This window comes from Podarcis vaucheri, assembly GCF_965113315.1.
Source record: "Podarcis vaucheri genome assembly, chromosome: 7".
Taxonomy (NCBI): domain Eukaryota; kingdom Metazoa; phylum Chordata; class Lepidosauria; order Squamata; family Lacertidae; genus Podarcis; species Podarcis vaucheri.
Window position 1 is genome coordinate 13123634 of NC_138765.1, and position 19661 is coordinate 13143294.

General features: G+C 48.8%; 1 protein-coding gene and 1 long non-coding RNA gene across 7 annotated transcripts in view; one reads left to right on the forward strand and one right to left on the reverse strand.

The window, feature by feature from the left end:
• Nucleotides 1-4619: 4619 nt before the first annotated feature.
• LOC309537758 lies at nucleotides 4620-7786 on the forward strand. Its single transcript, XR_014221997.1, has 3 exons — nucleotides 4620-5059; nucleotides 6693-7386; nucleotides 7754-7786. It is a non-coding gene; the product is annotated as an uncharacterized lncRNA (long non-coding RNA).
• A 5483-nt stretch (nucleotides 7787-13269) lies between these two features.
• The window catches only part of ERF (ETS2 repressor factor), a 42643-nt gene continuing 36251 nt past the window's right edge, over nucleotides 13270-19661 (reverse strand). For 5 of the 6 annotated variants that reach the window (XM_082232685.1, XM_082232687.1, XM_082232686.1 and 2 more), the window contains 2 exons: nucleotides 17512-17627; nucleotides 13270-16386 (listed from right to left, as the gene is read on the reverse strand). In XM_082232685.1, coding sequence (XP_082088811.1) covers nucleotides 15152-16386; nucleotides 17512-17627 — 1351 coding nt within the window. In that variant the 3' untranslated portion in view covers nucleotides 13270-15151. The remainder of the gene's footprint in view (nucleotides 16387-17511; nucleotides 17628-19661) is intronic. The other variant, XR_014221975.1, reaches the window with a different exon arrangement.

A 19661-nucleotide genomic window follows, 5' to 3' on the forward strand; every position in this document is an offset into this window, starting at 1 on the left:
GGGGACGATCCTTATGGTAATTATAGGTGGGAACAATGTGTGAACTTGAGCACATCTTGAATTTAAAGAACGCACACAACCAGGAGTGATCTCCTGGGTGGATTAAGTGTCCAAACCAGAGTCAGCCAAAGCAATAGAGCAGGCCAAGGCCTGGACTAATTTAGGAATTCTGTGTTCAGCTGCCTGGACCCCGGGACTCTTCCCCAGACTACAACCCCTCAGTGGCTCTGCTCTGATCCCTCCTGAAATGCTGTTGCGTAACTGGTAAGGGCAGACGAGCTGGGGTGATGTCTCTTGCTTGCTTGTGTGTGCATGTTAGTAGAAGCCCTTGCCTGGCTTTTTGCATGGCAAGAAAGAAACCTACACAGAACAACAAACCCCTGTGTTGCAAACTTAACACAATAAACAACACAAGCAACACGAAGACCAGTATACTAGATAGCACTGTAGTTCTTATTGCATAATGTACATGATTTAGTACAGTGGTACCTTGGGTTACATACGCTTCAGGTTACAGACTCCGCTAACCCAGAAATAGTGCTTCAGGTTAAGAACTTTGCTTCAGGATGAGAACAGAAATCGTGCTCCGGCGGTGCGGCAGCAGCGGGAGGCCCCATTAGCTAAAGTGGTGCTTCAGGTTAAGAACAGTTTCAGGTTAAGAACGGACCTCTGGAATGAATTAAGTACTTAACCCGAGGTACCACTGTACAACAAAAACAAAATATGTACACTTGTAAATTCTCTGATATGTCTGAAAACAAATGAACACACGTCTGTCAATCTTTGAAAGTCTGTAGAAGTATAATGAGTCTATGGTTGAAACAAAGTAATAGATGCTATCCCGTGGGCTAAGCGGTAAAACTTTTTAGGCGTTCATGGTGCCGAAGTAGTAGGTGAATAACAACGTAGGACAGTGATCCTGGATAACCTGACTGTTTCGCTGGAATCTTCTTCGGCACAACCCATAGATTAGAAAAATGCACAAGGGCCACAGTGGTTACATCAAAAATTATATCCTGCTTGATTGTGTAAATAGAAGCTCTAAGTGGATTGCAATAAATAAATAAAAATGGTCAATAAAACAGGAAGATGAAAACAGGAATTCTGAAAAATAATAATCAAAATATAATTAAAATCAACATTTACGCTAGAAACAGATAACAAACACACGTCAGTTTTTAAACGCCCAGCTAGGCTTGCCTGAAGAAACCTGTTTTTAGCAGGCACTGAAAAGAGCACATTGAAGGCACTTGCCAGGTGTCAATCAGCAGGGAGTTCCACAAGTGTTGGAGCTGCCTCCCTGAGAGATTGATTTCTTACAAGCGAATAATGATATTATGCAACACCTGTAAAGGTTCCAGTTTTGCAGATCTAAGCTAATTATTGATATACAGCCTCTTGGCTGTGGAGGTTCCATTTAATTATCATGCCTTCCAGCTGCTGATAAGGCAAATCAATGGAGGTGGAGAGTTCATTCTTTCTTGAAGCTGTCAGAGTTGGTGGCTCCCATTACAAGCTTGTGGCAGGGAATGCTGCACCCTGATTTCATGTTGTGCGAAGAAGTCCTGAGCTATAATTGTTGATCAACTTCGCCGGGTGAATCCAGCTTCTTGTATAATTATGGAGTGGGGTGGGAGAGAGAGAATCCATAATGAGACCGAGACATCCTTTGCTTGTTAAAACAAGTTTTGCTGTGGAGTAGTACAACTTCACCTGAGCCAAGTCTCAGCCTTCAGAAACCTTCTTTGTTTGGTCCCCCCCCCCCAGTTCCTGGAACGTGCAAGGCAATTATGAAGTGCAGAGTGCTTCTGAGCATGTGTAAAATGCATCTAGCTCCACCCAAGAGGAAAGCGATAGCCTACTGCTGTCCCCACCCCAAATGGACCTGGGGTTAGGAGTAGAGTCCTTGCATGATTGAAACGGCAGCCCTTTTGGAGAGTAACCACTGTTCTGTAATAAACAAATTTCTTTTCATGTAAGACCAGGCACTTGTGGTCAGCCTCCCGTTGGTTGTGGCTGGGAAGAGCAAATGGTAACCTAGGACTGCTACCACGGTGGAGATTTCACATACAAACACACCGTTTTGCCTGAAGTACCTTGGAAGATCAGAAGCCAAGGGACCTCAAAGGAGATCTGAGGGCAGATATTACCCTCCGTGGAGAGTGCCAGTGGAAAGACACACACTCATTCACTCCAAGGCAACACTGAGCACTTGAGCTACACACCAATTAATTTTGCTCCGCGCTACAAAGCCTGCCACAGTAGCAGCCTGATCCTAAGCATCTTTACCCAGAGGAAAGGAGCCAGGTTTTTTTCTAACCTCTCAACCTCATAAGGAACATAGGAAGCTGCCTTAGAGCGAGTCACACAATTGGTCCATCCAGTTCATCATTGTCTACACTAGTCAGCTGTCAGGGGCGGGTCAGCAGTAAACCACTCCGAGAAAGTGAAGTCAACTATTAGAAGAAACAAGGTCTGCTCAAGAGTGCCAGGCCTAATGAGCACAGCAACTCTTTGTAGGTCTGGCCCCTATGAGGCCTTCCCACAGCTGCCTATTTCTCCTCCACTGATCCTTCCCAAGCAATCTGAGACTACGCCGGGGCACCTGCCTTTGCTACTCTCGCTTCATACCACTTCTGGTCCTGGGAAACCAGCAGGGAAGGGAGCTTGTTGCACCAGGAGGGGGAGACACCCTGGTTTCTTCACCAGCCTGACTCCTCTCTGCCTCTTGGCCATCTTCCTCTCCTGTTTTACCTTCTGCACTTCTCTCTGCCACAGACCCTCCCTGCTCACTAAACCCTATTATCTCTTCAGCTTCAGATACCTCCTCCTCTCAGTCTTCTCCCTCTGACCGCTCATCGTCATCCCACCATCACTCCCCCAACTCTGAGCCATCTTCCCTTGGAGGTTCCTCAGCTGGTGTCTCCCACCCACCACCCCTGCATCCAGCCGGTTCATGACAGGTACATGTCGCAGGTACCAGCCAGCGGCAGGGAGTCGCTCCCAGGCCTCCCTCGAGATGCCAGGGATTGAACCTGGGATTTTGGCATGCAAAGCAGATGCTGAGCTGTGGCCCATCCCCAAAGCCTCTGCCTCTAGAATCAGCACATGATAAACACTTGCCCTACAGCTTTGCAAGCAATTACATCAGATTCTTGTTCCCAAAGAAATGCAAAGGCTGTTTGAAAAAAAGGCTTCGATAGCTCGATGGGAGAGGTATTAGGCTGCAACAGCTATATAAAACCTTCACATCCAGGAGGAGCTTATCAGAAGTTATAAAAGGAAGTAAAGGTAAAGGGACCCCTGACCATTAGGTCCAGTCGCAGACAACTCTGGGGTTGCGGCGCTCATCTCGCTTTATTCGCCAAGGGAGCCGGCATACAGTTTCCGGGTCATATGGCCAGCATGACTAAGCCGCTTCTGGCGAACCAGAGCAGCACACGGAAACGCTGTTTACCTTCCCGCCAGAGTGGTACCTATTTATCTACTTGTACTTTGACATGCTTTTGAATTCCCAGGAGCTGGGACCGAGCAATGGGAGCTCACTCCGTTGCGGGGATTCAAACCACCGACCTTCTGATCGGCAAGCCCTAGGCTCTGTGGTTTAACCCACAGTGCCACGCGCCAGTCTATAAAAGGAAGTACTTCCTCACAAAACACTTAGTTAAAAAAAACCTCTAAGTGTCCCTGTTTTCCAGGGACAGTCCCAGATTTACAGAAGCCATCCCAGTTTCCAATTTGATCCCGGAATGTCCCGCTTTTCCTTAGGACGTCCCTATCTTCATCAGAGAAAATGTTGGAGGGTATGCAGTTATGCAACCACTGAACCAAGGAGATAAGTAGCCATACGACCTTTAGAAGACATCTGAAGGCAGCCCTGTGTGGGGATGTTTTTACAGTAAATGTTTTGTTGTTGTTTTTAGATGTTGGAAGCCACCCAGAGTGGCTGGGGCAACCCAGCCGCGTGGGCGGGGTACAAATAATAAAATTATTATAACAGAATAGGACATCCCTATTTTCATCGGAGAAACATGGGAGGGATGAATCAATAGAGTCAAGGCGTTCAGCGGCCGCTAGCCACAATGGCTGTGTACTATGCCCAGGGGTCAGGGACGGCATGTACCCGAATGCCAGCTGCCGGAGATCAGCTGTTGACCTCAGCTGCTGCTTTTGGGCTTCCTGTCGGCCCCTGCGGGGACAGGATAGGTCTTGGTCCACCTTCAGCAGCCATACTCTTCCTGGGCAAGGCAACCTCCATCATCTTCTGAGCTACTCAGTGGCCTGCCACTGACGAAGGCAGAGCCCCCTTGGAAGCTAAGCCGTTGTTAAACCCGATTAATGTGGCTGACCCATTGCGGCCTACGCCTTACTGCAAGAATGTTTTCGGCGTGTGCCGAAAGCAAGGACCTTTGTCGCTCGGCCCAGCAGTAGCCGGGCGCGAGTCCATGCCCCCATAAACACTGGCGGGGATTCCTGCCCGCCCTCCCCAGATCTCTACTCAGGAATGTGCGCGGCCCAAAGGGTTAAAGCTTCTTCAGCGTGGGGGGGGGTGTGGAGGTGTGGGGGGGGGAGATGGAGAGGTTAATGAATTATTGAGTAAGTCAAGGGTAAGAAGCAAAGAGCCTCCCACCGGGAGCAGGCAAGATTAATTCAATTAGGGGATGACGGCACTCGCGCACACTCCTGCCAGCTCACGTCAACAGAGTTTGCATGCTGGGGGGGGGCAGCAAAATTGGGACGAAGCTCGTGCGCGGGCAGCCGGCCGTTTTGTACTGATGCATGCACCCAGCATCCTCTCTAATGCTGCCAGGCCCTCACATTGCTGCTCCGTAGGGGAGGCATCGCTGTTGCTAAGAGACAACCAAGTCTTTTGGTTCAGGCCTTGCTTCCCAAAATAGCAGAGCCAGCAAGAGCCCGCACCCGCCGTTCTTCCCCCGTCTCAAAAGGGGTGGCAGGTGGATTGACCTCCCCAGCCTCGCTCCCTCCTGGCAATAGGTGGCGGGTGCTGCCTTCTGGCCCAGCTCTCGCCCTACGATAGGCCCAGATCCAGCTCTTTGTGGTAGGCCCCACAAGGCTATGTTACCTGCCTGGAAATAAGATTTGAAGGATTTGTTTAATTATTAGGATCCGCACCAGGACAGTGGGGCTTGAAGGCCATAGAACTGTCGGTTCAGAAGGGACCACAAGGGTTATCTAGGCCAATCTTTTTGCCCAACTTGAGTTTCCAACCCATGTCCTTGGGATCAAGAGTCTCATGCTCTACCAACAGTCACTGGGGTAGTCGTAGGCCAGTGGCCCTCTCACTCAGCCTAACCTACCTCACAGGGTTGTAGTGAGGATACAGTGGGAGGGAAGGGAACCGCCACATAGCCTTGAGCTCTGTGAAGGAAAGGGCGATTCATAGAAAGCCCAAGATGTGCATTCCAACTGGTGTGTTTTTTTTTATCAGGGCCTTTTCTGATGCCCATCCCAGGCAAACCACTATCTCTGCTTCGAGAGATGCATGTTAAAAAATGCCCTTAGCATGTCACCATCCTTCCCTCCCACACTCCTCAGATCTTTAGAAATTGAGCGAGTTGTGTACCAAACCTGTCACCGCTGCACAAACATGCATGCGCACGAATGCTCAGGCTATAGCATAGTGTGTTTATTGCCATAGCTGGCAAGGTTCCTTTTGCTCATCTGACGATCCGTTCTAGAACAGTTGTGTTCCCTGTACAAACACCCTCCCCAGCCATATTTCTTGAACAGAACAACACCCTCTTTGCCTTTCGGGCCCTGCAAGCCAGGTACGCACGCAGGCAGCCATTAGAGCTATGAGGTACATTTAAGGTACGGGGAAATGTCCGTTTCCTTCCGAGAGACACTGCCAGCTTTTGCTGCCGTCCCTTTGGACAAGAGACTCTGCTTTGCACCAGAAGGTCCCAGGTTCAGTTGCCAGGTAGGAGAGACTCGCTTTGTGAAACCCTGGAGAGCATCTACCTGTGAGCACAGAATCTGCGGCGGGGAACCCATGGCCTTGCAGAGGTTGCTGGATTCCAACTCCCATCAGCCCCAGGCAGGACAGTCAATTGTTAGGAATGATGGGTAGCGTAGTCAAAACTCAACAGCCAGATTGCTCACCGGAACAATTCATTTCCGGGCCCAAATCAAAGTGCTATGCAGCCTTACACAGATCAATACCTTAAGGACTGCCTTTCCCCATACGAACCAAGCCAGACCCTGAACTTGTCGTCAAATGTTGTTCTCTATGTCTCCATTCCCAGAGAGGCTCCGGGGGGGGGGCGCAACATGAGAACGGGCCTTTTCTGTGGTGGCTCCCCGTTTGTGGAATGCTCTCCCCTGAGAGGCTCACCTGGCACCATCATTACATGTCTTTAGGCACCAGGCAAAAACACTCTTTACCCAGGCCTTCAGCCGTTACATAATCAGCCTGTTGAATGTGCTGTTGGGGAGGGGATTGTTATTAAGATTATTTTGTTTACATGCTGTCTATTGGTGTATAAATTGAATGAATGAATGGGCCATCTGGGTGGACCATGCTTCCCCTATCCTCAGACATGAGTTATCCTGAGTTAAGATGCCAGAATTGGCACAAACCATTTTGCTACATATATGGCACAGAGTCCCTCTCTGGGGCGTCTGCAGGTTTTGGCCAACAGGCAACTGACAACCTTCCTCTTTTCGCTTAGGAAGTCTGCTGTCTCCAGAATGACGGAGCCCTGATTTCTGCTGGGTGGGCAGATTGTTTCATCGCACTGCAGGCCATGGCAAGAACAGGAAGGACAAGATATTCCGGCACCCACAACTGCCCCACATTTCCTTCGACTAATTACTCGCTTCAACAAGGGTGCAATGGGACTTTCAGAGGAGAAACGTTTGCAACAGTAGAAGGAGCTGGCTGCCCTTGAGACCAGCTAACTGTCAGAACACGAGCCATGGTTTGTATCATTTATAGAACCACAGTCAATGGAGGGGGGGAGCCTCTTAAGACCATATTTTAAGGGGTGGGAAGAAGTCCTTGTTCGACAGAGCTTACGTTCTAAAACACTTGACACCAGAGAAGCAACCGGGGGAGAAAAATAAGGTGGTAGTAAGAAGGGGAAATGTATTCAGTTTCAGAAAATTGCAGAAATTTATATAGGATTAGACCCAAAGCTTTTGGGAAGCATGTTCCAGGCAGCAAAGGGAAGCAAGGCAGTTGAAGGGACTGTTGGGTGCCTGATTCTGAGGACTTTTTATTAACGATGCGTGTTTTTTTGTCCAGAAAGGTGGGTTCAATGCAAGGTAGAAAACAAGTGTAGAAATGTTAAAAACGAGTGTAGGAAACAGCCTAAAATGCTGCCTGATAATACGGAATGAAGGTCACAAATAGGGATAGTAAAGGTAAAGGGACCCCTGACCATTAGGTCCAGTCATGGCCGACTCTGGGGTTGCAGCGCTCATCTCGCTTTACTGGCCGAGGGAGCCGGCGTATAGCTTCTGGGTCATGTGGCTGGCATGACTAAGCCGCTTCTGGCGAACCAGAGCAGTGCACGGAAACACAGTTTACCTTCCCGCCGGAGCGGTACCTATTTATCTACTTGCACTTTGACATGCTTTCGAACTGCTAGGTTGGCAGGAGCAGGGACCGAGCAACGGGAGCTCACCCCGTCGCGGGGATTCAAACTGCCGACCTTCTGATCGGCAAGTCCTAGGTTCTGTGGTTTAACCCACAGCGCCACCCGCGTCCCTACAAATAGGGATAGGAGAGTGCAGAAATGAGCATCTAGGAGACCTCAGGATAGAATGATGCAAACACTCCAGGTGTCCCTATTTTCCAGGGACAGTCCTGGATTTATAGAAGCCATCCCAGTTTCTAATTTGATCCCGGAACGTCCTACTTTTCCTTATCATGGTCCCTATTTTCATCAGAGAAACGTTGGAAGCCACTCAGAATGGGTGGGGCAACCCAGTCAGATGGGCAAGGTATAAATAATAAAATAATTATCATTATTATTATGAAATAGGATGTCCCTATTTTCATTGGAGAAATGTTGGAGGGTATGACAACGCCTACTAAAATATCAAGCAATAAATATTGGTAGGATTTTCAATGACTGGGGGGATGAGGCTTCAGAGTCCTTGACAGCCTCTTTCTTTTTTTGCAAATCTGCAGAAATTGGATTGCCTGGGTACATCATTTCCAGTCTTGTGTTAATAAATTGACAATAATATTAAAAAGTACAGACGTTGCTACAGCACTTCCATGAAACCCTACTTGCACGGCTCCACATATTGCTGTTTCAGAGATTGCGATGGGTAGCTCAAAGAAACAGGGCCTCTTCTGCGGTGAAACTACAGCAACCCTGGGGAACATCATGGCCCCAGCCAACGATCAGGGATGATGGGAGTTGTAGTAAAAAACCACACACCATACAGAGGTTTGCTGACCCTGAACTACGGCATTCTCTCCCCACCCCCACCCTCGGAGACAGTGGTCTTGTTCATTCCTCAATTGCCTTCTGCAGAATAGCAGTCCTTTATTTTTCGGGAAAGTATTTAGGGATGCGTTATTTTACATGTGCTGGCTCCTGTTAATATTTTTAAATGCTCCGGGTAACTATTAAGGGAAAACACATTTTCTTCCTCCCCAGAACCCTGCACAAACCTCACACATTTATTGCCTTAAGTGATACGGCCCACTTAACAAAATGAAACCAAACATTTGATTCTGCCGGATCGTAATTTACTTCAGCTGCTCAGTTCCCATGGAAATCAATGAAACTTAACTTCACTCCTTAACTCCCATTGAAACCAATGTGAAAAGTTGAGCAAAATCTAGTTTGCACTCCATCCTTCTCCTCTTACTTACAAGCTCGTTGGGGAGTATTAAGCAAAGTGGTAATGAACGCTCAGACGGACACTGAAAATGCTAAGAGACCTTGGTGCTTTGTTTGAGGGTCCATAACTCTGCTCCAAATTCCTTTTGCACCCAAGGGTGCTTGGCTAGTTTGCAGCCTAGGTGGAAGAGGAAGCGAGTTCTGCAGACAGAGCTTGCCCCAGGGTAGGACCTGAGATGTGCGCTGTCTCTCTTCCCTGCCACCCCCCAGTCTTGTGCAGCACAAACCGGTCTTTCTGGCAGGCACGATGCTGGAGGCTGGCTCCATAGGTATTAAGAGAGGTGAACGAGTGCAGTCCTTTCCAGGCTTGCTCTGGGGTCTTAATATCCTTTAAGCCCCACCCTCTAAAAGCAAACAGGAGCAAAAGGAGGCTATTAATTCTACAAACATCTCCTCAAACCTTAAGAGATAACAACCCAAAAAAAACCACAAACACGCATGGCAGTTTCTAGAAAAGGACTTCAACAACTGGCCTGGGTTTATTTTGTACCGAAAAGAAATTAAGGTCCTGCTTCCAGACATTCCAGATTCTCAAGCCAGCACAAGTTAAGGCAAACTTGCACAATTTACTTCCATGTGTTTTCTAGTTGCAAAGAAGTCCTATTGCGTCCTGATCTTAAGTTTACTTCTCCCTACCCCATTTCCGCTGGCTTCTGAGATTTCCAGAAAGCTTCACTCTTCATTTTCAACGTGTATATTTGCAACTACCAAGTACTAGAAACTGCTTTGCCCCAACGCCTTCGTTCCTTTTAAAAAAACCAAAAACCACAGCATACGTGCAAGCGGAGTTTCCAAAAAATGAATTTGGCAGTCCATACCGCAATTTCACAAAGTTGCACCATAGAGATGAAGCAAAGTTTTCTCAAATCTTCCACAATAATGGAGATCGTGGCAATGGGGAAAGAAAGCAGCATTTCCAAAGCAATCTTGGAAAAGCATCTGTGCACCAATAGAGATCAGTCTTTCTGTGCTTGTGGTTATCTAGCCAAAAACTATGAGAGACTTACCAGCAGACTGTGCATACTTCTGGGATACCCCAAAATTATGAAAAATCTGCAGAGGGGAAAAAACACATCCATAAAAATGCCCCCCTAAGGACATTAGGAGAGCCTTTTTGCATTAGACCAGTGGCTCGTCTAGTCCAGTATCTCAGTGACCAACCAGATGCATGTACTGCCTCCAGCTGCTTCTGTGCGGTTGGTGCCCCTGAATTGTGCAACTGCTTAAGAACTCGAAGAGCGTACTGGATCAGGCCGGTGGTCCATCTGCTCCTGCATCTGGTGAACCAGATGCTTGTGGAAAGCTCACAAGCAGGAAAATAGTGCAACAGCAGCACTCTTCCCTGCTTGCTTTGTTGTTTAGTCGTTTAGTCGTGTCCGACTCTTTGTGGCCCCATGGACCAGAGCACGCCAGGCCCTCCTGTCTTCCACTGCCTCCCGCAGTTTGGTCAGATTCATGCTGGTAGCTTCGAGAACACTGTCCCAACCATCTCGTCCTCTGTCGTCCCCTTCTCCTTGTGCCCTCCATCTTTCCCAACATCAGGGTCTTTTCCAGGGAGTCCAAAGTATTGGAGCCTCAGCTTCATGATCTGTCCTTCCAGTGAGCACTCAGGGCTGATTTCCTTAAGAATGGAGAGGTTTGATCTTCTTGCAGTCCATGGGACTCTCAAGAGTCTCCTCCAGCACCATAATTCAAAAGCATCAATTCTTCGGCAGTCAGCCTTCTTTATGGTTCAGCTCTCACTTCCATACATCTCTACTGGGAAAACCATGGCTTTAACTATACGGACCTTTGTTGGCAAGGTGATGTCTCTGCTTTTTAAGTTGCTGTCTAGGTTTGCCATCGCCTTTCTCCCAAGGAGCAGGCGTCTTTTAATTTCGTCTTTTAATTTCCCTGCTTGCAGTTGCAAGCAATTGGTATTCAGAGGCATGCAAATGGCCTAGATCAGGGTTTCCCCAAACTCTGGCCTCCAGCTGTTTTTGGACTCCCACCATCCCTAGCTTGCAAGACCAGTGGTCAGGGATGACCAGTGGTCCCTGACAAGTGGGTGGGAGAACCAATAATGGAGGGACAAAGAGGGCAGTGAAACTGCCTTGATGTGCTGTGCTGTTTTAAGAATTCCATCTGGTCCCCTTTAAAACAAACCAGCTTGATTTGCAGTCCCAAGATTCGCTTGTGGCTCAGAAAGCAGTTATCAAATCACGCTTCTGCATTTTGATGTAGAGCTGCACATAAAAATACGTACGATTTAAATGCAACTAGAGCTTTGTTTTTAAATCCACATCAACGGGACACACGCCTATCAAACACACGCAGAACTGACACGGAACTAGGAAACGCATCCATCCACCCATTGCTAACTGACTAGCAGAGATGGGCACCCTGTGAAGCTTCAGATGCAGTTAAGACTCTAGTTCCCATCAGGTTCAGCTGGCGTAGCCTATAGTTTGGATTAACAACATCTGAAGGTTCTCCAGCTCCAAAGCACAGAGGAAAAACATCTCGTTAAGTGGGCTCGCGTGAGGATTGTGAAACCAGTTCTGATCCCGAAAGCAAATTCCTGTGCCTAGGAGTCACCGTGCTCGTCATCTGAAGTGTACTGGAGCAATCTCCGCCATTATTTTGCATCTGGCTCTGGTTGGGGTATCTTCATATCCAAATAATAATTGGGGGGAAAGAAATACCCGAAGTCTGCCTAACCCTGCCCTAGGCAACCATCACTCCTTCCTTCAGGCTCACTTCCACTTGGCAGCTTTTAAAATAAGGTATTAAGAGGATCCTCGGTGAGAATAATCAATAATGTCAAAGGATTGCACCCAATGTGTAGCACTACGTTCCATTAATGTAAGGATTTACATTAGTACTGTTCTGGGGTTTTCCTCAATCCTCTGGAGCAAATTTGGGTCCCTTCAAACTCGACAATTTTGTGGAATCCTTGTGCTAATGGAATCCGTGTCTTAGATACTGTCCATGGGTCTTTTGACGGACAGCTTGCTCACTACAGTACTGTCCTGTCTTCCACCGCAAAGGACTGTCACAAGGGGACTGTCCCAGGGACCACTTGGATTCATCCAGAGCTACAGTAAGGTCTGCTAGGCCTTGCCAGCATCCCTGTTTATAACTCTGGAGTACACGATGATCCCCATGCCACTTATCACAGCGCTGAGCATTTTCCAAGCATGCATATTCAACCAGTGTTGACTATGATATAACAGGGCTGCTCCTGTGGATCAGCAGTGTCTCTGTGGGAAATACATAGCCGCAAAACCTACCTACCCCTCAAGATTAGCTCTTTGCAACGGGATTATCTGCAATTTTGCAGCCTTGGAACACTAGGCACAACCCTAGAAGGGGTCCTTTAAAATGATTCTCCACAGGTTTCCACTCACAGAATGGGAATGTGGGGCAGCAAGCAAGCAAGCCCAGGGCTCCTTGCAAAGCACATTCGATATTCAGTTTAAGATAGGAAAGGAAAATGTGAAAGAGAAGTTTTCCATCAGCCTTGAAGATTTGAGGGAAGGAGAAATCTCATCCTAGAAATTCCATGCATTATCTTTAATCAGAAGCAAGGCCTCTTTGGAGAACCTGTAGCTCTCTCCAAATATTGACCATCCTCGCTCAGGCTGATGGGTGTTGGGAGTCCAACAATGTCTGGAGGACCACAGAATCCTCACCCCTACCATGTTATAAGCGGAGTCATATATGCATCTATAAGGGACGCGGGTGGCGCTGTGGGTTAAACCACAGAGCCTAGGACGTGCCGATCAGAAGGTTGGTGGTTCGAATCGCCACGACAGGGTGAGCTCCCGTTGCTCGGTCCCTGCTCCTGCCAACCTAGCAGTTTGAAAGCACATCAAAGTGCAAGTAAATAAATAGGTACTGCTCTGGTGGGAAGGTAAACGGCGTTTTCGTGTGCTGCTCTGGTTCGCCAGAAGCGGCTTAGTCCTGCTGGCCACATGACCCGGAAGCTGTACGCCAGCTCCCTCGGCTAATAAAGCAAGATGAGTGCCGCAACCCCAGAGTCGGCCACGACTGGACCTAATGGTCAGGGGTCTCTTTACCTATATGCATCTATAGCAGCATAGTCTGGAATTTTACCTTTTCAAGAATCTCAGCTTTTATCATCTCGAATAGGTCTACCAAACTCTGCTTGTAAATCCATGGGCAATAATCCCCACTCTCTTAGAAGCTAGAGGTGGAGAAATAAGCTTCCACTATTAAGCTTCATGTGGCAGAATTCAGATGTTCTTGGTAGAGAACTTGCAGTCAATGCAGAACCACTTTTTGGGGAAACATTATAGCAATGCACTCAAATCAAGAGCAATGCATTAAACAGTAACTTTCCAAGATTCACGAAGCCGTTTTCTTTTTCTAAGGGAGCACAAAGTTATGAAATCTCAAAACCCTTTTTTATTGGTTTTTTTTTGTTGTTTTGTTTTTACATTCTTAAAATGAGACACCCCCATTTCCTCGATATGTACAAGAATTTGAATAAGGCTGTATTAAAAAAAAAAAACCTTTAGCATGATGCCTCGTTATGTCCACCCGACAAACAGCAGGTCATGATCGAAGAACTAGCCTTCCAGGCTAACAGCACTCTTCCAAAACCCGTTTTGAGTGGTGGTTTTGTTTTTTCGTCTGGATGCAGAAAAAACAACAGCAGACAACATTTCTCTCTCCTGCTGGGACATGGAAATAGTCTCTTTCCTGCTTGAATGTGGGGTAGCTGAAAACAAAGGCGGGTATGCCTGCCTGGGTTGGGGGCGCAATTAGGAGGTACACAAGTGTTTGTTTTTGGGGGAAAGATCCCTGCTTTGTTTTTTTTTGTTTGTTTTTTTGCAAGGCACTGTCATCCTGCAGTCACCCCCGGCTCCAAATCTCCCTCTTTGACAGAAGGGGGGAGGTGGGGCAGCTTCTGGCCCCCCCTCTCGAGGAGGGATTTATTCAGCGAGGTGGCGAAACAGTGCCTTAATTTGGGGGAGGGGGAAGAGGCGTGGAGAGAGGAAGGGTGGGGGGTTTTGTGGAACAAAGAGTATTGGAAAAGTAGGGTTGGGAGAAAAAAGAGAAATAGGAGTGCCCACTCTCTTGGAAAAAGCACTTGCAACAGGCACTTAAAAACCCCTTTGAAATCCCACCCACCCAAGACCACAGTGGGACAGGCAGGGGGGGGGCACACTGTGACCAAGCCCACTATTTCATTTTTGGTTACATAAAGCAATGGATTATGAAGGCGTTTCTTTGGAGGACTGGGTGGGGAAATCCCTCTTCTTCTGTCATTATTCTGGATCCCAAAGTTTCACAAATATACCAACTTACTATTCATAGGAGAGATGGGCTGGGGGAAGAGATTAAGACGATGCTCTGGAGCGAGACTCAAGAACAGTCCAACACTCTCTGCCCTAGGAACCTGTAGCAAATGAGGTTGGCTTCTGTGTTTTTTTGGTGGGGCAGGGGAAGAGCGTGGTTGAGGGGGTGCATTTTATTTTTTTAAAGGTACATCACTTCTACATAATATGAGTTAGAAGGGGATATTAATTACCCCACACCCCACTTCTCAGGAGCTATTAAAATGGAGTGAGATGCGTGAAAAATATGGCTAATTCTCTTCTCAATCCCCTAGAGGATTAAAAAGTGTATTGTGCTTAAAACTTGCCAATCGCAAGGGGGGGGGGAGAGAAGGAAAATATCGGGGAGGTGGGTTCTTTTAATAAGACCGCCCCTTAAAAACCCCTGTGAAGGCAAAACCAAAATTATAAGCTTTCGTTCTTTTAAAAAATAAAAAACCCTACTTATTCCTGCGGGGTTTTGTTTTTTTAAAAAAAGGCCTTGGACTATATAACCGTAAAGGATTTTAAGGGAAAGGGGGTTGAACAGGAATAAAGAGAACCCTTAAAAGTCGTCCCAGCATATTATTTCTTTAGAAATCCCCCCTCCCCGCAAAGAGTTTATATATATATATATTTATATATGTATATAGACACGTAAAAACTGTTCAATATTTTTTTTCGCCCCGCCCCCTAATTCTTTTTCTTTCCTCCTTTTCTTTTCTCCTTTTCGTCTGGCTTCCAGATAAGAAATAATAATAAAATTTACAGAGTTTCCGGAATAAACAGGGGGCGGAGGGGTGGAGAGAAGGGAAACTGACAAAAGGTAAAAAGATAATCTCTGAGTTAAGGCAGCAAAACCAGCCCCCCCCTTCTTCCCCCTCCTGCCCATTTTGTCCGTCTGTCTTGGGAAGGGAGCCGTGGGGGGGGCTGCGCATCCCAGCTCTAGGAATCCCGGTTCTCCAGGGTGAGCTCGGCCGTGGCCCGCTGCAACTCAGTGCTGATCCGCCGGCCGCCCACCCCATCCCCGTGGCTGCTGGCGTCGTCTTCCCCCTTCACCTTCTTGTCATCCGTTTCTTCGGCCCCCGCGCCCGCTTCCAGCCTCTGGTCCTCGCTCCAGCGGCGCTTGAAGCGCAGCTTGAGGGGGATGCATTTGCCACTCTCCCCGGCGTGGGAGGCGGGGGGCGCGGCCGCCATTGCAGCCGCCGGGGTCTCCTCCTCCTCTTCCAGCTTTTCCAGAGGCACGAGAGGAGCCTTGAAGACGTCCTCGTCGTCTTCGCTGATGTCGGTCACCTCGACGGTCAGGTCCTCCTCCGACTCGCCCTCAGAAATGGGCTCCACCTTGATCTGGGGCACCAGAGGCGGCTCCGCCCCAGATGTAGAGGCAGAGGAGGAGGAAGAAGAGGAGGAGGAGGATGGCATGCCGCTGCTGGACTCTCCCGGGGACAGGCTGGGGGGCTGCTGCTTGTCGCGGTTGCGGCGCCCCAACGGCGGCGGCTGCAGCTTGAACTTGAAAGGGGAAGGCGGCTCTTCGGCCTGCGGTGGCGGCGGTGGCGGCAGGGGCGGCTTCTCAAGACGCTGGGGCTGCGGGATGACGATGTTTGGGTAGTGGAGGAAGGCCCTGGGGCTGAGGTGGTAGTTGTACACACTCTGAGTGTGGGCCTGGAGATAGCGCTTCATGTCCTCTGGGTTGAAGGAGAAGTGGGAGCCGCCGGGGTACATGGGGCTGAGGGTGGGCGAAGGGGTGTAGTTCATGTGCGTGGGCGTGAGGGGGAGGGCCGGGGACAGCTGAGGGGGCAGGAGGCCCGCAGGCCCGGCCATGGGAGACACAGGAAAAGGGCTGAGGGGCTCGGGGACCCGTGGGCGCGGGTAGACCCGGAAGAGGCCGTCGTGGGTCAAGCGGGCGTGGCCAGGCATCGGGGGGCCCCGGAAGCTTCCGGGCTCGCCGCCGCCGCGACGCTGCTCCTCAGCCAGGGACTCCTCCACCTCCGAGTTGGCAGAGGTGCCGTCGCTGCAGTCGCTGACCGAGCCCCGCGCCAGGCGGCGCGCCACGGCTGAGAAGACGCCTGGTGAGCGCAGGTCTTCGGCGGGAGACAGCACGTCGGACGGTGTCGAGGGGGGGAAGCGGAAGTGGGAGCCGCCGGACGGCACGGGAGGGGCGCTCTGGGGCACAGCCCCGCCTGCGGAAACGAAGAGAGGTTAGGGAGATCCAACATACGGGAGGAGGAAGGAAGAAGTAGCCAAAATTGACCCAGTCCTATCCCCACTTTCTTTGTCTTCTATCACATCCCTCCAAAATTCTATTATTATTATTAAATTAAATTTGCATACCACCCTTCATCCATAGATCTCAGTGCAGTTGACAACATAAAATTCTAGCATGTACTTATCCAGTCTCGGCTAGCTGTCCCGTTTCCAGGCCTAATTCAAGGTGCCCACCATTCGTGTATAAAGCCTTGATTGACTTAGATAGTATTATAGAGTTGGAAAGGACCCTGCTGATCTGCTATTCCAACCCCCTGCAATTCAGCTGCCCCATACAGGGATCGAACCTGCAACCTTGGAGTCATCAGCACGCCGCTCTAACCAACTGAGCTATCTCAGTACAGTACCTGAAAGACGACCTCCCTCCCTACACACCCTCCTGGGCTTTTAAATCAGCCAATCTTCCACCTCCCTCAGAAATTTGGGTGATAGTGGTGGCCCAGGAGAGGGTCTTCTTGGTGGCAGCCCCCAAAAGTTGTGCAATTGATTCTGGCTTCTTCACTGCACATCCACTGATGTTTCAGGCTTCAATTTCTATCAGCTGTAGCACAGCCCCAAAAACCTTTTGGGTAGGAACATAAGGGACTCAACCTCATGTACGGAACGCATGCATTCCTGTAACCGGTGACTTTGCACCTGGCCCTGTGCACAGGGAAGAGCAGGCACTTGGATTCTAGATTTAGATTCTACATTATGCCTTTCTATGTGTAGCCACCACCATATAGAGGAGGGGTGTTTTGTTCGTACACCAAGGCAGCACCCCCAATCTTTGCAAAAAAAACCAACAACCCATCACTTTCACCTCTTCTGCATGTTGACATGCATTTGCCGGCTAAACATTCCTCTAACGAAAACCTTCGCTTGAGTCAGGTGCAAGGAACCTTTGGGCCCTCCAGATGGTGCCAAACTACAACTCCCAACATTATCCTTGGCCCATGGACTCCCGATTGTTGGGGCTGATGGGAGCTGTAGCTCAACAACATCTGGAAGGCCCTACACCTGGTTTAAACTTTTGGTTTCTTTGCCCCCCCCCAACTCACCTGCCATGCCCATGTCAATGAACGGATAGTTGACCAGGACCAACTTGTTGAAGTTGAACTTGTAGGTGAAACGTTTGCCCTTGGTCTTGTGTAGGATCCGCTTGTTGTAGTAGTACCTGAAGGAGGACAAGGCGCAGGAGGAGGAGAGGAAGGTCAGTGACTCACAAGCCCCGTTGAACACCCACTACAGAAACTCTTCAGGCTCTGAATACTTGGTGGGCGGTTCTGTGGTTCCTCCACACTCAGAGCAGATTGGAGTTTTTTGCAGCCTGGGCACATATTAAGCACAACCTGTTAACAACAGACAAATTTCTAGACCTCATGGTGGCACAAGAAATTTATCACTTGCTTGGATGCCTGGGATACCCATCTCCTCCAGGTGATGGCTAGAGAACATTCATAAAGCTTTATTTTCACCATCTCACAGGAGGCGGAAACAGATTTAAGCCCCTTACTTGCTGCCAATTCAAGAGTGAAACCTCTGTTCTATTTGTCTCTTTGGAGTTGTCGGCTCCCACAAGCATGCATATTATTTCCTGCTGTGAGGTTATGTTCCCCGTTGCATAGGTGGGTACCGGAGGTGGGGAGACAGTGATTTATCAACCTCCCCCACCACATACACGTGCATGCGCACAAACACACACAGCTATGCTGCTACAATTCAATAATGGTTTATCAGTCAATCTCTCTACACAGGGAACTCTGGGAATTATAGTACTGGGAGGGGAACAGAGGGTATCCTGGCCACTCTCAGCATCCTTAACAAACTACACCTCCCAGAATTCTTTGCAGGAAGTGGTATCATAGTTTTAAACACAGTGGTACCTCGGGTTAAGTACTTAATTTGTTCTGGAGGTCCGTTCTTAACCTGAAACTGTTCTTAATCTGAAGCACTACTTTAGCTAATGGGGCCTCCCACTGCTGCTGCACCGCCGGAGCACAATTTCTGTTCTCATCCTGAAGCAAAGTTCTTAACCCAAGGTACTATTTCTGGGTTAGAAAAGTCTGTAACCTGAAGTGTATGTAACCCGAGGTACCACTGTATATGGCGTGAATGTGCCTTTCTGGCTACAAACTCTGTACAGACTCCAAAATGGCCATCATGCCAGCTTGCAGCTCTGGCTCTATGAGCTGCCTTGTACCATGTTGGACTTTGGCCATCTTGCCCAGCACAACCTGCTCTGAACGGCAGCCGTTCTCCAGCAGAGGTCTTTCCTCATCACCTGCTTCTGAATCAGACTGAATCCAGCATCCTCTGCTCTGCAGCCATCCCTCTGCAAAAGTGATGGAACCTCCCGGCAGGACTATACGCAAATCACTGTTATCAGGCATGGGGAACCTTTGTCCCGCCAGATGTTGCTGAACTACAATTCCCATCAGCCATAGCAAGCACAGTCAACGGCCAGAGGGTGACAAGCATTGGGGCGCAGCAAAAAAAAAAAAAGCCACAGAGGTCTTCCATTTAGATACACAGAACCAGCGCAAACCTGAGCCTGTGGATTTGGGGTGATGGGAAGACTTGTCTCTCAGGGAGAAGCAAGAGAGGTCTACCTCACAGGGTCGTTGTGAGGCACCGTTCCAAAAGCAATACTATGGCCGGGCACAATGGGCTGGTGCGGTTTCACACGCGTGCCACACAATTTTGAGCCGAGCCTCTTTTGCAAAGGTGAGCAGAACAAAACAAAGCAGAGAACTGGGAGCTTGTGTGCGTTTGTGCCCCAAGATGAATGAAAGATTCCTGCACTGCAGGGAGTTGGGCTAAATGACCCTCATGGTCCCTTTTCCAACCCTACAGTTTTATGATTTCTTAAGCATTATGTATTATGTACCAACGAAAGCAAAAAATAAACTCAGAATGAAGGAGGCAACATTTGACGGCTTCCACAATTCATTCTGCTCTGAAGATTCAGAAAACAGTGTATCTATGTGTGTGGTCAGACAGGGGAAAAGGATTAAGCAGAGAAGAGTGTTCACAAACGAAGTGGGAGGCAGACAATGAACTCTGGAGTCTCCACCTCTGTTCACTCAGCCCTGTTTCTGGATTTAACCAGGTGCTGCCAAGCTGTTTCTGGAGCCGTTAAGGACTAGCACCATGCAAGGTTTAGAAAATAAAAAAGGCTGCAGTCTCAGGATACATATTTCCACTCCAT